Raw genomic sequence first — 11936 nt, 5'->3', positions numbered from 1 at the left:
CTCCTTCTCCTTCTCCTTCTCCTTCTCCTTCTTCCTCTTCCTCTTCCTCTTCCTCTTCCTCTCCTTCTCCTCCTCCTCCTCCTCCTCCCCTCCTCCTCCTCCTCCTCTTCTTCTTTCTTCTTTCTTCTTCTTTTTCGAGACAGGGTTTCTCTGTGTAGCCCTGGCTGTCCTGGAACTCACTCTGTAGACCAGGCTGGCCTTGAACTCAGAAATCCGTCTGCCTCCCAAGTGCTACAATTAGAGGCGTGTGCCACCACTGCCCCGCACTCCCCAGCTTCTGTACACATCACTGATATCTTCCCTCTGTTCATAAACACAGGACACATGCACACCCCTGTACTCGGGCACCGTTCTGACATTTAATGTGGAATTTACATGATCCCTCACATCCCATCCCACGGTTCATCCACATGAAGATTCATCCAAGGGGAAAACCAGAGTTCTTGGAAGCCCGAGTCCAAAACCCAAAGAAAAAAAATACAGACCCATTTCTGTATAAGAATATATTATTTAAAAGACAGTTTAAAAATAAAAATTCTGTACAGCATCGTGAATTCCTGTTTTTATATCAGTGAACAAAATGGTTCTTAGAAAACATGGTCTGTAGCAGGTCATCAGGGGTCGTCTGGGCGTGACCATCCTTGTGTGGAAGATCCTGGGAAGCCTCGCTTGGCTCTGTCCACTCACAGGCCACAATTCATCTGCTCTAACTGGTACAGTCTGCTGGAAAAAGAGGAAAATGGCATGTTTTTCTCTGCTGGGCCTGGAGGGAGATGGCACAGCCACAGGACTGAGTGGGGATTTGAGATGGTAATACCAAACATGCGAGAAGAAAGCAGAAAGACCTGGGCTGGGGAGTGCTAGGAGCCAGCACTGCTCTTGCAGAGGACTCAAGTTCTAGCCCCAGCAAGTACCTGTAACTCCAGTCCCAGGGTATACAATGCCCTCTCCTGTTCTCTGTGGGTACCTGCAGTCATGTGCACATACCTGCACGTGTGTGTACATGTATGTATGTACGTGTGTATGTATGTATGTGTGTGTTAATTTAAAAATAAAATAGAGGTGGAAGGATGGCTCAGTGGTTAAGAGCACTGACTGCTCTTCCAGAGGTCCCGAGTTCAATTCCCAGCAACCACACGGCGGCTCACAACCATCTGTAATGGGATCTGAATGCCCTTCTGGTGTGTCTGAAGACAACTACAGTGTACTCACATAAAATAAATAAATAGGGCTGGTGAGATGGCTCAGTGGGTAAGAGCACCCGACTGCTCTTCCGAAGGTCCAGAGTTCAAATCCCAGCAACCACATGGTGGCTCACAACCATCCGTAACAAGATCTGACTCCCTCTTCTGGAGTGTCTGAAGACAGCTACAGTGTACTTACATATAATAAATAAATAAATCTTTAAAATAAATAAATAAATCTAAAAATCAAATTAAATCAATCAATCTTTCCTATTCTCTCTCTCTCTCTCTCTCTCTCTTTCTTTCTTTCTTTCTTTCTTTCTTTCTTTCTTTCTTTCTTTCTTTCTTTCTTTCTTTCAACAGAAGTAGGGCTGGAGAGGTAGTTCAGGTCTTCCAGAGGACCTAGATTTAATTCCCAGCATCCACATGGTGGATTATAACTGTAATTTTAGTTCCAAGTGATCCAGTGCACTCTTCTGACCTCCACAGGCAACACACACACACACACACACACACACACACACACACACACGCCACACACACAGAGCCAAAGGGGGCTACTAACTGGAGAATGAAAGAGAACCCTCTGGCCAGGACAAGCAGGTGTGGGGGAGGGGCAGGAGCAGAAGGGATAACGGTGCACATGTCTGAAGACACCAGGGTGAAAACCATGACTTTGTATATGAATCTAAAAAATTAATATGATATAAAAGAATGAGGTCGGGGCAGGGAGATGGCGTAACAGCTAAGAACAATGGCTGCTTTTGGGTTCAGGTGCCAGCACCCACGTGGCAGTCCACAAACACCTGGAACTCCAGTTCCAGGGGATTCAATGCCCTCTTCTGACCTCTATGGACTTTAGCACACACATCCTCAGGCAGGCAAACACACGTACACACAAATAAAATAAACTGGAAAAAAAAAAAGAGCTTGTCAGCCATACAACCCACGTGGGCACAATTAAACAATGTCAGTGCCAGTTTCTTCTCAAGAACATGACCTGGCTTTGAGGTTCACTGGATGGACACTGCAGTATGGAACAGCAGTTCACACCACTGCTCAAGTCCCAGTATCGGCATGGTGACATGTCATCAGGCTTACAGATGACAGCTCTGGGGTTCACACACGGCTGCTGCTCAAAAGACTTTACTAAAAAGCACGTCTTAGGCTGACATTTTTGCTGCTTCCCTTTCAAACCCAGCTTCTCCAGCTCCATGCAGAAACCCGAGGCTTATTTCACAGACCTAACAGCCATGTGCTTAGTGAGAGGCTAGGGAGCGCTGGAGCACGAGCTGGAGCAAGCGCTGGCTGATGGGTGTTTGGAGCACTGTGTCAGCAGATGTCAGGGGACATGCTTGTGGTGACGAAGACAAATGCTTTTAAAAAGCTCTTAATACTCCAGATGCACTTCACAGACTACTTCATCTAAAGAGTGGCACACATCCTGATAATTAATCCTTTCTCTATCCAAAGTGTGAACCCTTCCAAATCAGAGCCCAGGTTCTAATTGGGATGCACAGGATTAAAGTTTCACTTATTGGAAAGCGGACTTCATGCTGTGGTTTGACTCTGCCCTTGCCCTCTAAGTGTATCAGGCAATTGATACTTTGTATGTGTCCCTGGAGTGTCCCTGGTGCTTCTGGAGTGTTCTGGTGCAGATGCCCAATCTCCACTGTGAGGTTAAAGGTAAAAACACCTGACTGTACTATTTGGAAGGAGGCTGTAGGAGGCGATTAGGATAGGCAAAGGCATCAGGGTGGATATCCCATGACTCAGTTTCTGGTGCTTTATAAGAAGAAGGTGGAGGACCACACAGACACACACAGACACACACACACACACAGACACACACACACACAGACACACACACACACAGACACACACACACACAGACACACAGACACACACACACACACACACACACACACAGACACACATACACACACACACATGCATACATGCACAAATGCATATACAAACACAAGCAGAAGTGCACACACACATATTCTCTCTTTCTCTCTCTCTCTCTCTCTCTCTCTCTCTCTCTCTCTCTCTCTCTCTCTCACACACACACACACACACACACATACACACACACATGCACATACACACATATATAAACTCACTCATATTGCATGTACCCAGTCCTCCCCACATATAGAACTTCAGTGGCCTCTTACTTACTGCACACATTGAGATGTCCATCAGTTTGGAGGAGAATGGCCTTCACTGTCTTTTGCATCTCTGTTCTTCTCTGTGGTGTTTTCCGGGGCCCCAGATGTTAAGCTCTCTGTCTTCTTCTGCAACTAAGGGAACAGAGGTCAAAGTTAGTCCCTAGAGAGGCCTGGCATCCCTTCCCACTGAGCAGCAGAATGTAGGATTGCAGACTCAGGTCCTCTCAGAGCAATGGCTGATGGGATGGCTGTGATAGCAGAGGCCCCTGCAGCCTTCCTGTGGGAATCTGGCCTGGAATGCACTCTTGCTGTGGCCCTTTGGTGTGTTTTGCTCTTAGCCTTTTAGATTTTCAGAGCTGCCTTGTGCCTGTGGCAGGAGATGCCAACCAGGGAGATTGGGATTGCTGGTCTGTACTTTCAGTCAACCTGTATGAGTTCACCATAGGTCCATAACATGCCTGGCATTGCACACTGGGGATGTGTGTGGCAGATGTGGCTGAGGGGGATGTGACCAACGCCAGGCCACACCTGGGAAAGAAGGCAGAAAAGATGGATATAGAGCCATTCATTACTAGAGAGCCTGGGTAGATGGGTACCGAATAGGAAATGAGATCCCGAGGGGCATGCCAGGTTGGATGGTGGGGTCACGGTGGCCAAAGAGAGGTCTGGAGTGTATAAGAAGTGGGGGAAGTTTTCTGGGTCATGGATGTCCTGGTAGGACCATCAGGTGGGTGGAGAAAGACTACATCTGGCAGCCACATCGGGCAGGAGGTATGAACTGAATCCCTAGTGCCAGGTGTGTGGAAGAAGAGATGCTCACACAGGGGCTAAACAAAAAAAGCCATATTCCTTTTAAGAAACTGTTAAGAGGGTAGTGGCTCCTACCCTCTTTTGGGATTCAGCATCCATAGTGCCCTAAAACCTCTCTATCTTCCAGACCACAGGGGTAGCTGAGTGGCCCTGCGTGCACTGTTTCTGAAAGCAGGGACTTGGGCGCTTGCTTTGTTCCTCTGTCTTTTTCAATGCAGCCCTTACTGAGCAGGCATCCTGGCCGGGAGGAGAACACGGACATGGAGGTGCTAAGAGACACTGCAGAGGCAGTTCTCCAGGGCCACACGGCTGTGTGCTGGCTCTCATTAGCCAGCAGGCTCAGAGGAGCACTGCTGGGGAAGAAACTGCTTTTAGTCTGTGTATGTGTACACTGTCGCTGTCCTCAGACATGCCAGAAGAGGACGTCGGATCCCATTACAGATAGTTGTGTGTGAGCCACCATGGGGTTGCTGGGAATTGAACTCAGGACCTCTGGAAGAACAGTCAGTGCTCTTAACCGATGAGCCATTTCTCCAGCCCAAGGCTTGGCTCCTGCGCCCGGCCTTTGTACTGCCTTCCTGCCAGTCCCTGACCTACCTGCCTGCACCCTCTGCACTGCCTTTACCTCCTTCATGGCATCGTCCAGCTGCTTCAGCTCCTCGTAGTGTTCTCGGGACTCCCAGAGCGGCCGCAGCATGGTCTCCTCAACAACGGGGAAGAGCTGGAGAGCAGAGGGTTCAAGATCAGACCCCACCATCGTGTTAAGCTGTGAAGAACACTGGAGAAGGGCTGTCAGGCCCTTGTGGGTACTTGTGAGCCTCAGGGATATCACTCTCCAGTGGCCTCAAATCAGGGCCTTCAAGAGAAATCCAAGGAGTGTGTGTCTCCTAGCCAGTTCCGAGACCTGGAGACCTCAGTGCATCCTTACCCACCTCCCATCTCAGCCTCTGGCTCAGGTTCCTGTCACTCTTCGTAGGACCCCAGAAAGCCTACAATCTTCTCCTGTTCCCCACTCCTTCCAGTAGGTATGGTCCCAGAGGGGCTTATGATGGGGACAGATCTGATAAAATTCCTGGTGGTAGTCTTAAAAATAGAAACCATGTGGGTGGCTCTGAGATACCCAGGGAATGATGGACAGTGGTTAGAGGTGGGACCAATGGGGTGGCAAAAGATGAGTGTGTGTTTGGGAGCCAGGGACTGGACAGGACCCATAGGCAGCTTAGGACCTGGAAGGTGGAGGCTACAGAGGCTGGGTGATAGAAGGCTAGGATCTGGTTGTGGGTACCGATTCCTGTCGCTCCTTTAAGGTGAGGCCTGGAAGGACAGGAGAGCCAACAGCTGGTACAACTGGCTGAGTCTTAAAGCTGGCAGAGATGGGCAGTGGAAAGTGGGCACCGAGGGCCCGACTCACACACAGGGAGCTCTTTGAAGAGCACGGGGGGGGGGGGGGGCAGAGCATTTAACACAGCTGAAAAGAATGGCTGCCAGGCAACCATCACCATGGCAACAGATGATGAAGCTGTAGAGGGTTCATGCATGCCTGTGTGCACATGTGTTTACTGCTGCTGTACCAACAGCATGTACTCACCATGCATATCCTTAAAGTGCACATGCATGCATGTGTGCACATGTGTGTTTACTGCTGCTGTCCAGGCAGCATGATCACTCACCTTGGTCACTGTTTCAAACATTGGGATCAGGACAAACTTGATGAACCCAATTTGGGCTGTTGCTTTGGTCACTTTGTCTCGGTCCATGAATGGGGCCACAGGAAGGCCTTCGGACTTCTCACGGTCACTCTGCAGGGAACAGAGTGACGGTGACATTGAAGGCATAAAGGCCCGTGGACTTTGGGACACAGAGCAGTCCTGTTCTTAGAAGAACAGTACATGCTGTCTAGCTGTCTAGCTGTGATCCTCCCGACCACACAAAGGCAGTTCAGTGGTGAGGTCCCAGAGCCTGCAGCATAAAGGCTACATATGAGCCAAGGTGAGCAGGTTGAAGCTGTAGGGCCCAAGTCTAAACACAGGCTGAGTGTGTCTGTCTGTCTCAAGGGCATTCCAGGGCAGCTTACAAGGCTGAGCTCAATAGCTCCTTGTCTGCATCTCCCATCCCGTCCTAACCACTATCCTCGTTCATAACTACCATATGAACAATCTTGTTTGGATTCACCATAGCGGCTGCCCCTCCCCTTGGGTCTCACTTCTTGACCCTTAGCCACTTATCTTGAGTCTGCTTCCAAAAGTGTCTATAAGTGGCCATGGCTGGCAGTTCCACCATTATGGTTTTTCTGGTGGTTACAGTCTCACATATACAGTACACCCTAATCAGGGCTGGCCTTGAACTCCTGATCTTCTTGCCTCCCAGCTGCTGGGATTACAGGTATGTGCCGTTGCCATGCCTACTCAGAACAATGCCAAAGCAGAACGCCATTTCTGCCAGATATCTACACAGACAGTGTTGTGGGGGCTGCTGGGGTGTGGCATGCATATGCCAGCCACACTGGTCTGCTTTTTCAAGCGCAGCACTGTCCACAGAGTTGGAAGGGGCACCCATAATCTGATGGCTCCGTGTCTTTTACCTGCATAAAATATTCTTCCAGTAAACAGTCCACCCACGGTTCTGCCACCTCCATGGGACGGACTTCATTGGAGATATCACAGCATTTTATGAGAATCATCTTCAGCTGAAAGGAGACGCTGGCATTTAGGGCGTTGGTAGATACAGCACAACCACCGCCACTGTGTGGGTTGACTGGATCCGCCATCATAAGTGGGAAAAAGAACAGGATGGGCGGGGAAGGGGTGGGGGCTGGGAACTGGGGGGCAGTATTGGCCATCAAGACAAGAGGTTTTCTACCTTGAAGGTTACTTTTCCTTCTTTGTGTTCTCTCTCTCTCTCACTCCCTACCTGTCTCTCCCCCGCTTCCCCCACCCCCCACTGCTGCTGCTGTACTGTACACTAGGATCTTGCAGTCTGAATTTCCCAGATTCCTAGGGAAAGATGGGGACCCATCAGACACACACTTTTAGAATACCAGCTATAAACTGTCATGTTACAAAGCAATGGAGGAGCCACATGCCCTCTCGTGTTTGAAATGGTCTCACTCTACAGCTCAGACTGGCCTTTAGAACTCAAGGCTGGCCTTGAACTCCTTATCTTTTTGCCTTCCAGCTTCTAGGATGACAGGTTATATGGGTCACTAGGTCTGGTTGTCAAAACAAGAACAAAGCAAGAAGCTGCAAATTCAAGGTCTGCCTACGGGGCCAGCAGGGACAATTTGACGAGACTCTCGTCCCAAAGTGCCGAGTAAAAACAGGGTTGGGGACATGGCTGAGTGGTGCAGTGTTTGCCTGTCACACAGTAACTTCAACACCTTGACAAGTTAAGTAATTTTGTGACTGCGGAAAACAGAAGAAAAATATATGGAGGAGACACTGTCTTGTTCCAAACACAGAGCCTTCCTAATCAGCTTGTCTCCATGCCTGGGTCTACATGTCCTGCAGACACATCTCCCATAATGGCACCAAGTGTGTGACTGGAAGTGACTGTGTAGGTCAACTCCTGTCAGCTTTTAAGCCACCCCAGAGCACATGTCCCTTGTAATATTGTCTTGGGCCCACAGCAACCTCTTGGGTGTGGTCTCCCAGGAGGAGGTACCTTCCCCCCAGGAAGGAGGCTGGCTGCTAGCTGGAGCTCATCAGGCCCGGGTCACGCCAGTCAAAGGATTCTGCTGCACACGTTTTTATCCTGAGCTAGCTAGAGAACTAACTGCCTGGATGTGGGGGCTGGGATCCTGGTGCTCTGGCCTTGTGCAAGCACAAACATCACAAGATACTGTGACCTTCCTTCGTGAAAGTGGAGGCCATCATCCAGGCTCTGAGGGTGAACAGGCAGGAACATCTGTCTGAGGCATATAACTGTAGGCTACGGATCCAGGGTCTACTTGCTTTGTTGACAGTCCCATGTAGGAGAGGGAACATGGCCTGATTATGCACACAACCTTGTGTCAGCATAGCAGGGTGGATTAATTCTTTCACTCTGCCTGGGCCTTGAAGGACTTATAGATATTTGCTGTGCAGCCCCATTTTGGGTTCCTGGGCATCCATCCTTCTTTGCCACTCTGTATTGGAACTGGCTCCAATCTAGAGGCAGTTACAAGCTTGGTCTGGCTGGCCTCATGGGGGAACTGCCCCAGACTAGACATTGTGGCCTCGGTAGTGGCTGGGTCAGGCAGTTGCTATGTCTTCAGGCTGTGTTCTGGGCACTTCCACTTCATTGGCCCAGGAGCCTCTGGCAGAGGCGTAGACTTTGAACTCTTTCTCCCAGACCTTTCTTAGTCTCTCCCTGAGCCTTTGGGGACCCTGCAAGTCCATCCAGTCTGATCTTGTCGCAGGGGAGAAGTGGAGCTCTGGGCGGGGGTGGGGGGATGGGGGGTGGTATTCCTCTTGCACTTCCTCATCAGTGGGTGGGTGGGCAGAGCCTAAAGGTGTGCATGCTTTGGTCTGGGTTATCATCCTATCTAGCCACCTGCACAATGGGCAGCGTCCTTGACCTTTTGCATGTCACAAAGTCCTGAAGCTGTCACAGACAGAAGTAAGGTACGCAGGGTGCAGCCACCTTGCTTCCTTTAGCTCCTTACCATCATCCTTCATTCTTGGCTCTTTCCTTAGCAGATCTTACCACGGATCCAACATGGCTGTACAATAGCGCCCCCTTTTGTCTCTGCTTTTGCCTTCTATGCTTTTAGTTACCCAAAAATATATTAAATAGAAAATTCCAGAAATAAAGAGCCCATCTGTTTTAACCTCCTCTGAGCAACATAGAAAGATTTCATTCCCTCCACCCTACCCAGGATGGGGGTCTTCCCTCTGTCCTTGGTCCATTTTGACATGTCAACTGCCTATTATTTACTATGTGGTCCTCTTGTTACTCTGCCTTAGCTTGGTGTTAGGCTCTTCTGTGCCTGGATGTATGAATAAGAAAAAGCATGCTATACACAGGGTTTGGCCTTCCCATGGCTTCAGGCACTCACTGGGATCTTGAGAGGTATCCTCTATGGACAAGAAGACAACTGTACCTCTCTTCTTTCCTTGGAAAGGGGGTGCTCTTGAAGGCCCCAGCTTGGGGAAGACACATCCTCCCACTGTTTAGATATTAGTCACGAGGGCCCTTCCTTCTCTGTATCCCTGTCTGTTTAATGGGATTCAGCATTTTTGGAGTAGTGGCTCCACAAAGGCTCAGAGTCATGGGATGGAAGCCACAAATTAAGCCTTACCTACGAAAGGAACTCTCACCTACTGTCAATCAGTTTGCCTCAAGACGGGCAAAGTGGTGGTATTTGCTTTAAACACATTTACTTTATGTGCATGAATGCTCTGCCTGCATGTATGTATGTATGTATGTATGCGTGTGCAATGCCTGAAGAGGCCAGAAGAGGGCACCAGACACCCCCACCCTACTCCCCCCAGATCTGGAATTAAACATGGTTGTGAGCTGACATTTGAGTGTTGGGAACTGAACCCAGATCCCCTGCAAGAGCATCAAGAGTTCTTAACTGTTGAGTCAGCTCTCCAGCACTATGATACTAGTTTTAAAGAAATTAAATGGCTTAAAAGAGACTTTGGTACATGTCTCTGAAATAAAGCACAAAACAATTAACGTAATCTCTGAATAATGGGATATTAGTTGTTATTTATTTTGTTAACGAGTCTTACTCACTTGGAAATTAATTAATTTTCCAGTGCTGTGGATTACAGGGATGAACACATACTGGGTTTGCATTTTGGTCTTTTGAGAGGGACAGACACTGGACACACTCAGGTCATCTCCTTAAGGAAAGAGGCGGTACTTGAGTCACAGAATACTCTCCAGGAGGTAGCCTTGCCTACTGCTGGCCTGGGAAGGGTTGTGATACTGTAATCCAGTCCCTCCAATACTCCATGGCTAGGTAAGACACTGGGCTCTTGGGGTTTCTCACCCGAGTTCAGCTTTCTAAAGACACAACCTACCAGGGTCAGGTGCTCCTCGTTGCTGTAGTCAAAATTCTCCATCTTTTCTTTGAAAGAATCCATAATTTCAGCATGCCTTGCCATGTCGGTAGCCAGGATCAATGTGATCATCCCCTGGACAGTGAGAAAGAGGACACGGTGTCACACATACCAGAACCTCACACTCTGCTCGGTGCAACCATTGCCCCCACGTCTACAAGCTGCAGATCACAGGCCGACAGATGAGTCATCAATGCTCACTTGTGAAACCAAACAGATTTTAGCCAAGGCTAGAAGTCTCCTAGATTTTGTCACCAAGTCTGCAATTAGCCCTGTTCAGAGCTCACTGATGGGTTTTAGTAATGGGGTTTCCAAGATGGTTTTCCCAGTGCCTCATTTATATGTGACTATGTATAGGTTTTCTAAGTCAGAACATACCTGATAACATTCCCACTCTGAAGTTTGTAAATGGCCTTGAGGCTATAGCCGTGCTGTGGTTTGAACATGGTTGATGCCCTCCTAAACTCACGTTGAAATCTGGTCCCTGCGGTGGCTGTATTACAAGGTGGGATACTTAGGGAGTGTAGGGGTTTAACCCTCACGAAGCATTCATAGTCTTCCCCAACCCACCCAGCACTGGGTTAAATCCACAGAGTGAATTCTCACTCTTGTCTTGACTGTCTGTCTGTCCACATCCCTCACCAGAAACAGAGCAGGTGTGGATACCAAGCTCCTAGACATTCCAACCTCAGAACTGTGGGTGAACACAAACCTCTTCTCTTTTTACATTTCCCAGTCTGTGCAATTTTATAGCAGCTGAAACTAGACTAAGGCAGTTTCTTTGTTAACTAAATACTGGCTTAGGAAAAGTAGCATAATTTGAAACTATAACTTTCATTTCTCCTGCCTACCTAGCTTTCGGTGAATCTACGGTATTCTGCTTGTCTATATGTCCGCCCATCTTTCCTTCCATCCATCATCCATTCACCGTCTAACCATCTGCCACCCACCCACCCTCCAACTCATCCATCCATCATCCAACCATCTGCCACCCAGTCACCCACCCATCCTTCCTTCCATCAATCACCCAAGCATCTGCTGCATGCTCCTCCACTCATCCATCTGCATTCAACTCTTCCATCTATCTCTTCATCCACCTGCCCATCTACCACCAAGCCATCCATCCACCCATTTACCATCCATTTGCCACCACCCACCCATCATCTACTGTCCTATCCATCTATCCATCTATTATTCATCCATCTTTCCACCCGCCCATCATCTATTTGCCCCATCCATCTTCCATATATCTATCCATCCATCAACCATCCATCCATTTATCATCTATCCATTTCTTCATCTATCTATCCATCCACCACCAACCATCCATCCTCATCTATCCATTCTTCATCCATCCATCCATCACCCACCGACCCATCCACCATCCATTCATCTTCCATCTATCTATCCATCCATCATCTATCCATCCATCATCCATCCTCTATCCATCTATCTATCCTCAGTCTATCTATCCATCCATCCTCCATCCATCTTCTATCCATTCATCCATCCATCCATCCATCCATCCATCTAGCACCCTTCCAGCATCCATTCATCTTCGATCCTCTATCTATCTAACCTCTATACGTCCATCCTCTATCTATCCATCATCCATCTATCTGTTCATCTATCCTTTATTCACCCATCATCCATCTAACCTGTCTATCCATCCATCCATCCATCTTCTGCCCATCTATCCACCCATCCATCTATCTGTT

The 11936-nt window shown here is 48.6% G+C and overlaps 1 protein-coding gene across 5 annotated transcripts in view; it reads right to left on the bottom strand.

Moving 5' to 3' along the window:
* Positions 1–338: 338 nt before the first annotated feature.
* Positions 339–11936, bottom strand: part of Pde9a (phosphodiesterase 9A) — a 90205-nt gene continuing 78607 nt past the window's right edge. For 3 of the 5 annotated variants that reach the window (XR_001782057.2, XM_017317319.2, XM_006523821.3), the window contains 6 exons: positions 10180–10293; positions 6750–6854; positions 5839–5967; positions 4794–4889; positions 3369–3490; positions 489–723 (listed from right to left, as the gene is read on the bottom strand). Coding sequence is in view for 4 of the 5 variants with exons in the window: in XM_017317319.2 (XP_017172808.1) it covers positions 3389–3490; positions 4794–4889; positions 5839–5967; positions 6750–6854; positions 10180–10293 (546 nt within the window). In the remaining variant the exon portion in view is untranslated. Of the gene's footprint in view, positions 724–3368; positions 3491–4793; positions 4890–5838; positions 5968–6749; positions 6855–10179; positions 10294–11936 lie in introns of all 5 variants that reach the window. The other 2 variants (NM_008804.4, NM_001163748.1) reach the window with 2 other exon arrangements.

The sequence above is a fragment of the Mus musculus genome, chromosome 17 (genome assembly GCF_000001635.26).
Source record: "Mus musculus strain C57BL/6J chromosome 17, GRCm38.p6 C57BL/6J".
NCBI lineage: Eukaryota > Metazoa > Chordata > Mammalia > Rodentia > Muridae > Mus > Mus musculus.
This window is presented reverse-complemented; position numbering and strand designations above follow the sequence as displayed.